The sequence below is a fragment of the Oncorhynchus nerka genome, linkage group LG18 (genome assembly GCF_034236695.1).
Source record: "Oncorhynchus nerka isolate Pitt River linkage group LG18, Oner_Uvic_2.0, whole genome shotgun sequence".
Classification (NCBI taxonomy): Eukaryota; Metazoa; Chordata; class Actinopteri; order Salmoniformes; family Salmonidae; genus Oncorhynchus; species Oncorhynchus nerka.
In genome coordinates this window covers 76,337,602-76,347,177 of record NC_088413.1, presented here as the reverse complement: position 1 = coordinate 76,347,177, position 9,576 = coordinate 76,337,602, and the positions used below count along the sequence as shown (strand labels likewise).

Below are 9,576 nucleotides of genomic sequence, written 5' to 3'. Positions count from 1 at the left end.
CAACTAATGATTTTAGTCTTTATTTTATTTAACCAATTTAACCAAATTCCAATGGCTTCTGTTTTTGTGAACAAGTTTGTTCATGATTTACACTAATAATATTCATTAACAATCGAAAAATGTCAGCAAATACATTTATAGCGTTTAAAAATAAAACGTTTATTTATTTATTGTAACGGCAAAGTATTTCAGTTTTTAATTACAACTGTCGGTTTTAATAACCTGTAATAAAGCTTAAAGACCAATATACTAAAACGAATATTATTATACATCATTTGTAGCTATACTAGATGTGTTTTAGTTTTATTTGTTCTAATAAAAATAATTTATGCATATCAAATTGAGAATAAAACTTATCTCACGAATAAGCTTGTATGTGAGTGTATGTGACGCTCGGGGTCGCAGTTTGCATGAACAATGGAAAACAAAATTGCATCCTCTCCAAACCCATCGCATCGTTTGCCTAGCCTACTGTGCGTAAAGCAGGTCACACACCTGCCCCGAACCAACACCGAACTGCGATCCTTTCTTCCCACGTCTAATTTTCGATTGGACAACTTTCTCCCACGTGTGTTGGCCGGAGATGCTTAAATATGCCCCCAGAGAGCAAATTATTGTACTCGTGGTTTAGTATTATGAATTGCTTCTTGATACGGACCTATTAAAAGAACTAACTGCCTGCCACAGGATGACATCGTTAATCGGAGGACTCGTCTGTTGTATTTCCTTCCTTGCCCTGGAAGTCCAAGCAACATACCGACTTCATGGAGGATACCATCCTCGGCAGCATCAGGCAGACAGCCCTATCGTGCCAGGGCGAACGTTTCAGCAGGGCTTCCAACAGCAACAACCATTTCAGAGTGTTCAGCAACCAGCTCAGTTGTCTCAGAATCAAAGAACTATTGACTTGGGAGGTTGGTTCATTTTCATGCATTGTCTATTATTCTGTAGAGAGGCTTATGCTTTCTGTCTATAGTGAGCAGACAGCGGTAGCCGCTATTTGGAATAGTCAGCGCAGACTGCTGTTTATATTAAATTATATTTGAGATTATAGTATATTTAAATTAATAATTTGCCATTGACGTCCATGTATGATGTGCATTAAAGTTTCGAATGTAGTCTAATCTCCTGTATTGGCCAATCGTCTGGGATTACAGAATAAAGAATTCTCTAAATAATTTGATACTGTAAATATACATTCTTATCTTGACAGACAATAACATACATGTAGAAATTCATTAGTAGGAACATGTTACCAAATAGCACATCAAAGGAAGGACTATCAAAGGAAGGACTGTCAATGTGTAGGCTAATTTACTCAGTCCTTTGAGCTAAATTAAACCTTCCGGCTATTATATTTCAAAGTTAAATGTTCAGAACCCATCAACGTTACATTGTGAGAAATGGTTAACAAGATACTGTATGATGTTGATTACTTCTGTAAAGTTGTATTTTTAATGTTTATTTTTCATCAGCTTTTTTGCATCTGTACTCAATTGCTAGCAGACAGGATCGATTCTTAAGGTTAGCAGCCAGCCTCTTACTGATGCTTTATTCTATAAGCGTTTTTTTGTACTTCACGTCATCACCATGTAAGCCTTAGGCGCTGGACCAAAAACAATAACCATTGCTCTACTGCATCTTCCTCCCTCGTGGTGGCCCAAAGCACATGGCAATAATCACTAGTACTAGCAGCCACACAGGAAATGGCCACCAGTCATGTACCTCCAGCTCACTGCACCACCCCTTCGACCTGCACCCCCACCCCTCCCTTCTGTGGGTGCTTTTACCCCTTTCTTTTCCCAATCACTTATCTTGTTCAATGATTGAGCAGGTGCTGTGTTTTTTTTATGTCCTCTGCAGGTGAATCTTGAGAGAAATAGGATAAACATGTGCTTACTATACTACATTGGATGAAATGACTTCCAAGTTCAAATTTAACCTTTATTTAGCTAGGTAAGTCAGTTAAGAACAAATTGTTATTTACAATAACAACCTACCCGGGGAACAGTAGAACGACAGATTTTTTTATTTTATTTTTTTACCTTGTCAGCTCAGGGATTCAAACCTGCAACCTTTCGGTTACTGGCCCAATGCTCTAACCGCTAGGCTATCTGCCGTCCCAAGTTACCATGTTTACTTCCCTGAGAAAAGGTCAGAAACAAAGCTTTGTTTCATCTCGTATCCTAATCAACTTTACTTCAGATTCAGATTCCTTTATTACTTCAGATTCCTTTATTACTTCAGATTCCTTTATTACTTCAGATTCCTTTATTACTTCAGATTCCTTTATTACTTCAGATTCCTTTATTACATCAGATTCCTTTATTACTTCAGATTCCTTTATTACTTCAGATTCCTTTATTACTTCAGATTCCTTTATTACTTCAGATTCCTTTATTACTTCAGATTCCTTTATTACTTCAGATTCCTTTATTACATCAGATTCCTTTATTACTTCAGATTCCTTTATTACTTCATATTCCTTTATTACTTCAGATTCCTTTATTACTTCAGATTCCTTTAGACTTGTATTTCTACTGCTTTGTTTTGCAGCATATCGTTGCTGTGTGTAAAGAAGAGTGCACAATTGCCCGCTTAAAAACTAACGTTCCCGTCCAATATTTTTTAAAATAGTAGCACATGTTAAGGTGACTTGCTAAAACCTTAAGCAACTCCAGGCCTGAATGTGAAACCTGAATGTGTTTGATATATACTGAATGTACAAAACATAGGGAACACCTGCTCTTTCCATATCATAGACTGACCAGGTGAATCCAGGTGAAACCTATAAATCCTTTTTGATGTCACTTGTTAAACCCACTTCAACCAGTGTAGATGAAGACTTCAGACAATTGAGATATGGATTGTGTATGTGTGCCATTCAGAGGGTGAATGGGCAAGACAAAATATTTAAGTGCCTTTGAACAGGGTATGGTTGTAGGTGCCAGGCGCACCAGTTTGAGTGTGTCAAGAACTGCAACGCTGCTGGGTTTTTCCATGCTCAAAAGTTTCCAGTGTGTATCAAGAATGGTCCACCACCCAAAGGACATCCAGCTAACTTGACACAACTGTGTCAACATAGGCCAGCATCCCTGTGGAACACTTTCAACACCGTGTAGAGTCCATACCCCGATGAATTGAGCCTGTTCTGAGGGTGGAGCAACTCGATATTAGGAAGTTGTGCCTAATGTTTTGTACACTCAGTGTATATGACAGAGGAACTCTGGCTAGCAGTTCCCTGTTAAAGTGTGTAGAGCAAACCATTTCACCCTCTGTGGTAAAAACCTATGTCACGTTCTTTTCCCTCGCAGAAACCCACTGCAAAAGCCGCCCCCTAGATCTGGTGTTCATCATCGACAGCTCCCGTAGCGTACGCCCCCAAGAATTTGAGAAGGTCAAAATATTCTTGGCTGACATGGTCGACACCCTTGAGATTGGCGCAGACGCCACACGGGTGGCCGTTGTGAACTACGCTAGCACAGTGAAGATTGAGTTCCTGCTCAAGACGCACTTCGACAAGCCGGGCCTGAAAGCAGCGTTGGCGCGCATCGAATCCTTAGCGGCTGGCACCATGACTGGACTAGCCATCAAGACGGCCATGGAGGAGACCTTCACCGAGGGATCGGGCGCCCGGCTAACCAACAAGAACATCGCCAAGGTGGCCATCATCGTGACGGACGGGCGGCCCCAGGACACGGTGGAGGAGGTTGCTGCGGCGGCGAGGGCGGCAGGCATCGAGATCTACGCAGTCGGGGTGGACAGGGCGGACATGAAGTCCCTGCGTCTCATGGCCAGTCTGCCATTGGACGAACACGTGTTCTACGTGGAGACCTACGGCGTCATCGAGAAGCTCACGTCCAAGTTCAGGGAAACGCTGTGTGGTAAGAGAATGAGGCTAGTGCTAAGGCTTAGGTGAGAGATAAGTCATGTTTGCAAGTCCTCCTATAATAGCGGTGCACAATTGAATAAGAGCCTCAGTCCTTCTGGTTTCAGTTTCTTTCAGTCCTTGACACCTACTAATGTTACTGACCACCCAGGAAACATACCTGGTTTCCCAGTTCTAAACTAGTTGTTGGTTTCCCAGGTCTAAACTAGTTGTTGGTTTCCCAGTTCTAAACTAGTTGTAGGATTCCCAGGTTTAAACTAGTTGTAGGATTCCCAGGTTTAAACTAGTTGTAGGATTCCCAGGTCTAAACTAGTTGTTGGAATCCCAGGTCTAAACTAGTTGTTGGAATCCCAGTTCTAAACTATTTGTTGGATTCCCAGTTCTAAAGTAGTTGTTGGATTCCCAGGTCTAAACTAGTTGTTGGATTCCCGGGTCTAAACTAGTTGTTGGATTCCCAGGTCTAAACTAGTTGTTGGATTCCCAGTTGTTGGATTCCCAGGTCTAAACTAGTTGTTGGATTCCCAGGTCTAAACTAGTTGTTGGATTCCCAGGTCTAATCTAGTTGTTGGATTCCCAGGTCTAAACTAGTTGTTGGATTCCCAGGTCTAAACTAGTTGTTGGATTCCCAGGTCTAAACTAGTTGTTGGATTCCCAGGTCTAAACTAGTTGTTGGTTTCCCAGGTCTAAACTAGTTGTTGGATTCCCAGGTCTAAACTAGCTTTTGTTTAAAAATCAAGAATGGAAACCAGCAGATGCGGCTCTCGAGGACTGGTGTTGTGCACCTGTACCCAAAAAACATTGACTAATAGTAATAATTTTTTCAATATTTAATGTGAAACAGTGATTAAAAAAAGAAAAAAAGATTCCGTATGATAACCCTCAATTGACCAATTAGAAAGTAATTAATAATTGACCTGAATGAATTCTAACCTGATTAATCCTGTTCAAGGTGACGATGTTGTCAGACTAAACCAATCAGCTGTGAGGATGTTTGTTTACAGGTGTGGACGCCTGTGCCCTGGGACACGACTGCGACCACATATGTGTCAACAACAACAACAACAACTCGTACGCCTGCAAGTGTCGGGAAGGCTATACACTGAATGCAGACAAAAAAACATGCTCACGTAAGGACCACAAGCCTCTATCGGGAATGTGGATAGCACTTTGTTCGATAGGTACCTACATAAGGACTTCATAACACATTCATAACCCATGAATAACCAAATATAAGCAAGCATTTCACAACAACCGCAGGTTGATTTTTGTGATACTTATACTGCAGATTTCAACGATTATTGACATAAGTATTTATGAAATGCTAATGTACTGCTCGTGAAGGTGTTATGTTATGTATGAGTTATGAATGTATTGTGAAGTCCTTATGTAGGTAGCCTTCAAAATAAAGTGTTACCGGAAAGTTTTTGTTTGTAGGGGACATATTTTACTGTATTTATTGTGTCACACAGAAATGGGAGGGTAACAAAACAAGCCTTGTATTTAGGGGCAAAGGTCAATATTAATGTGAAAGATTTTGTCTTATGTTTACACTTGGCAGCAGGTTCTTTGCAAAACCAAAACCAAAATCAAAACCAGAACCAAAACCAAAACCAAAATGGATCAGGTTCCAACGGTTGGTGCACCTTTATTTCAGAATTCATAGGCTAGACATCCTAAGTGCTGCTGTTATGGTATGCATGCCCAGTGCTTGAAGTGGACTGAAATAGATGCCACAGTCATTCTGGCTGCTGGTACTGTTATATTTATTATTCTACAAGACGTGCAGAAACTCATGATGTGGAACATTTAAGGTGCCCCGGGAACTCAGTCCCTGTGTGTTCCTGCCAAAGTCAAGCACTGTGCATGCCACTATCCAATGCGTTTACGCCATCTTCGCTAGCTAACATTGCTTTGTCCCCTCTTCACCTTATACGGCCAATAGATGGTGAGTTTGTTGTGATGCGTCGGCTTGGCTTATTTAGCATTAAAACCCACAGAGCTGCAGAGTAGCCTGGGCTGCAGAGCTATAGCTCTCGACCTGCCTTGGTTATCGACGGTTCCAAGAGCGTCCGCTTGGACAACTTTGAGTTGGTGAAGAGTCGGCGCTGGCACTGTCCAGGTTGTCCTGATCCGGGTACACCAGCTGAGTCCGGACCTAGTTCACCTTAAACCACCACCAAGGCTTTGAAGAAGGCAGTGCGAGGTGTTCAGTACATGGGTTCCATGGCCCTGCTCCACCTGCTGGACAGGAGCTTCACACAGGGACAAGGCACCAGGCCAAAGTGCCCCGGGTGGCCATCGTGCTGACAGATGGACAGTTGCAAAAGGACATGCCAGTAACCTTAAAGAGCAAGGTGAGAGACCTTTTTCTTAAAAGTATAATGTAACACTATTTTATTGAGTTGAATATATCTGAAGTGGTAAGATGACAACTCTAAAAAATGACTCACTTTTTTTTGTTTGTTCATCCAGTAAACGTTTTGAGTTCATTATATGAATGCATGTTTCCTCCTACCGTAGCTGTGTAATACTTCAACATCCAATCCCATGTATATCATGCACCGTATCGCAGTTTTGAGTTTGTCAAAAGAGTGACCTTTGTCCTGTCCTGTCTTCCTTCTCTCTTTCCTCAGGTGTGGAGATGTACGCGGTGGGTAAAACGGAGGAGAGCGAGCTCCTGGAGATAGCCTCTGAGCCCCACAGACAGCATTACATTCACTCGACTGACTTTAGCACCGTGGAGCAAGTTCTGCCACTGTAAGGAAGAAGGAAATGAATGAGCATGGGAAGGTGCAGCATGAGCTAGCTGCTAGGGAAACAACATCTAGATCCAGGAGAAGGATCCAAAGGAGCCTGGTCGACTGACTTGTGTTTGGCCTCATACGTTTGTTGGACTGATGCCTGGGTATTTCAAATTGTATGCAGTCACCTGTGGTTTGTTTCACATCTACGGGAGACCTTGAAAATCAAAGTATACATGATGGGTTTGTGTTATGATGAACAAGTGCTTGATTGAAGGGCTTCTCTACTGCCTTGGTTAAAGCTTGAATGAATGGCTGGCCTACTGCTTTGGTTAAAGCTTGAATGAATGGCTGGCCTACTGCCTTGGTTAAAGCTTGAATGAATGGCTGGCCTACTGCCTTGGTTAAAAAGCTTTGAAGTGATTGTTAACCTTTTGCAAAACCCAATTGATTTACCATTGACTTCCCCTCAATGATCTAAAAAGACTTCACCTGATCTTTGACTAACTACTTGACATCACTTGACTGTATGCATTGTCTGTATTGGAAGTTTTGACTTTACATTACGTCAACTAGTTGTGACACTTTACATTACGTTGCTCACAGTAACAGGGAATTTTAATATTTGATTGCATTGTGCAATGTGTAAGTACACAATTTCTTTCCTTGTATCCACAATGGAAGATGATTTTAATAGATCCCTAAGTGTGGAAGAAGTGACACTTTATGGGGGGCTGCTGAGGGGAGGACGGCTCATAATAATGGCTGGAATGGAGTGAATGGAATGGCATCAAACACATGGAAACCATGGAAACTATGTGTTTGCTGTATTTGATACCATTCCACCTATCCCACTCCGGCCATTACCAGGAGCCCATCCTCCTCAAACAACCTGTGCGTAATACTGAGTAGCCTATCATATTTAGACGACCAAAATAATACAGGAAAAGCTAACAGATAAGTTGTTTATTGGTAACTGCAGTAACTTAACGTCAAGTTTTTTCATAAAAAAATATAGCATTTATTCATTATTGCCATTGATGTCTTTTTTCAGAGGACGCGAATGAGATGAGTGGGAATGAGCTGAGTGAAGACGCCTGTATGTGTGAGGCTCAGATTGCGTTCCAGATGAAGATGCAGTCCACCATAAAGCAGCTGACCAACAAACATATCCTTTTAACCTCACCTGTCCTTTTTATAATGGGTAAGGGTGGTATTTACATAGGGCTTTACACAAGATCTCAAAGCCTCTACCACCAGCTGCAATGTTGTATGGCCATGTGTATACTGATCTACTTTAAACTGTTACACTTCCCTATTACACTGCATTGAAGAAGACAAGTCATTTCCTTGACTGTTATTTCCACTTGATGACCTATCGAGGAAAGTGACCCAGTTTGGAGGCAGGCGTTGATTCTAAAGAAGAGGACGCTGCAAAGAGACCATTCAGAGCTCACCCAGTTAACCTCAATCTAAAGTGGCTGTTTAGTTTTCTTCTTTTATCGACAACAGTCCATTTTGGAGTCATCGTACTGTATAACCTCCCTCAATATGTGGTGTTTTTTTAGATCTAAAACAATGTATATAAAAATTGAACAATAATGTTCAATTTGCTCACAACAGATGTCCCCATTTCATTTTTAAAGCTAGGAACAAAGACCAAAGTTGACTTTTTTGTTTTGCACAATATTTGTCTCCCCGTGGTGGCACCTTTCCAGTTGAACAACATTCCATCTTCCACCACATCAGCTATAATAAAGAGGAAGCAATAGAGGCTCTGTCACTGACCAGTGATTTGTTTTCTTATTGTGGTGCAGGATAAATGAAAGACAAGACACACGGAATGTCATTTCTGTCAATATATGGTGTTCTATTTTCTAGTGTTCTATTTTGGATATTTGTACAAATGTACACATTAAATACATATTTTGAACAAATCTCATTAACATTGTTTCTGTCTGTATTTTTTTGTCATAAAGATTAAAGTGCTACATGCATGTGCTGTATATACGTCAAGCACAATATAAAAAAAAACATAAGAAATACATTTGCTGGCTGTCTCCAAGTCCACCATCTACTAAACAATTTGTATGGAGAATAATTAACCCCCCTAAAAAAAGGAGAGACTGAAAAGTGATTGTCAAGTTTATATATGCATTTATATATGTTAACATACACAAATGGGAACAGTGCATGGAGATAATAAACTTGGAATAAAGAGACAAACATGCCGAAGGGAGTGCAACGAACAAGGACTACAACACAACACAGATATAAATAATGATGGACTACAATTACCGCAATATTGAGAGCGGAAGCCCCGATAAAGAGCTGTCCGGTGTGTGGTTACCAGGGATACCGATGCAACGTCGATGTTCTGCAACGAAAGCTGGCTTGTGAATTTAGTTTATGAAAGAAACCCATAGTTATGAGATGCAATATATTCTCACCTATGAATGTATTTTGCGCGGAGTTTGCTAGCTATATTCTACAATAGTTTGTTTGTCAACGGTGACTGAATCTCCAGCTAGCTAACGTTACTTCCATAAGCTAGCTAGCAAGTTGCTATCGCTTGCTCTCTAACATTGCTAGCTGGCTAATGTTAGCTTTAGCAAGCAAATTCTAGTGAACGTGTGTTGGGTCACTTGGCAGCAACGATGTTTATTTATCTCAGTAAGAAGGTAGGCATCCATTTCGGTGACATTTAGCTGTCAGATAGTTTTGTTGATACGCGTGAAGCTTCCATACGTCTCTCACTTGTTGTTGCCTATCAAGACGAGAACCGCATCAACATGCCATTATGATTAATATTGTATTCATCACCATCATGCACATAGTCTCTTGCATGCTTGAGCCAGCCATTTACTGCTAGCTAGCTAGTTATGAGACCTGCAAACTAACGTTAGTCATACAAACTAACGTTAGTGCATGTTACTGCCTGTGATA

General features: G+C 41.0%; 2 protein-coding genes across 6 annotated transcripts in view; both read left to right on the top strand.

The window, feature by feature from the left end:
• Positions 1-420: 420 nt before the first annotated feature.
• Positions 421-8,576, top strand: LOC115146477 (matrilin-3-like). 3 transcript variants are annotated; one of them, XM_029688578.2, is made up of 6 exons: positions 421-914; positions 3,315-3,884; positions 4,891-5,016; positions 5,451-5,522; positions 7,685-7,798; positions 7,998-8,576. In XM_029688578.2, the coding sequence occupies exons 1-6, from the start codon at positions 689-691 to the stop codon at positions 8,042-8,044; spliced, it is 1,155 nt and encodes a 384-aa protein (XP_029544438.1). In that variant the 5' UTR covers positions 421-688; the 3' UTR covers positions 8,045-8,576. The 3 variants fall into 3 exon arrangements, with proteins under 3 accessions (XP_029544438.1, XP_029544437.1, XP_029544439.1); XM_029688577.2 differs by having other exon boundaries at positions 422-914; positions 5,448-5,522; XM_029688579.2 differs by lacking the exon at positions 5,451-5,522 and having other exon boundaries at positions 422-914.
• A 393-nt stretch (positions 8,577-8,969) lies between these two features.
• wdr35 (WD repeat domain 35) overlaps positions 8,970-9,576 on the top strand; it is a 50,311-nt gene continuing 49,704 nt past the window's right edge. For all 3 annotated transcript variants that reach the window (XM_029688576.2, XM_029688575.2, XM_065004351.1), the window contains exon 1: positions 8,970-9,311. In XM_029688576.2, the coding sequence (XP_029544436.1) occupies positions 9,288-9,311 (24 nt within the window). In that variant the 5' untranslated portion in view covers positions 8,970-9,287. The remainder of the gene's footprint in view (positions 9,312-9,576) is intronic.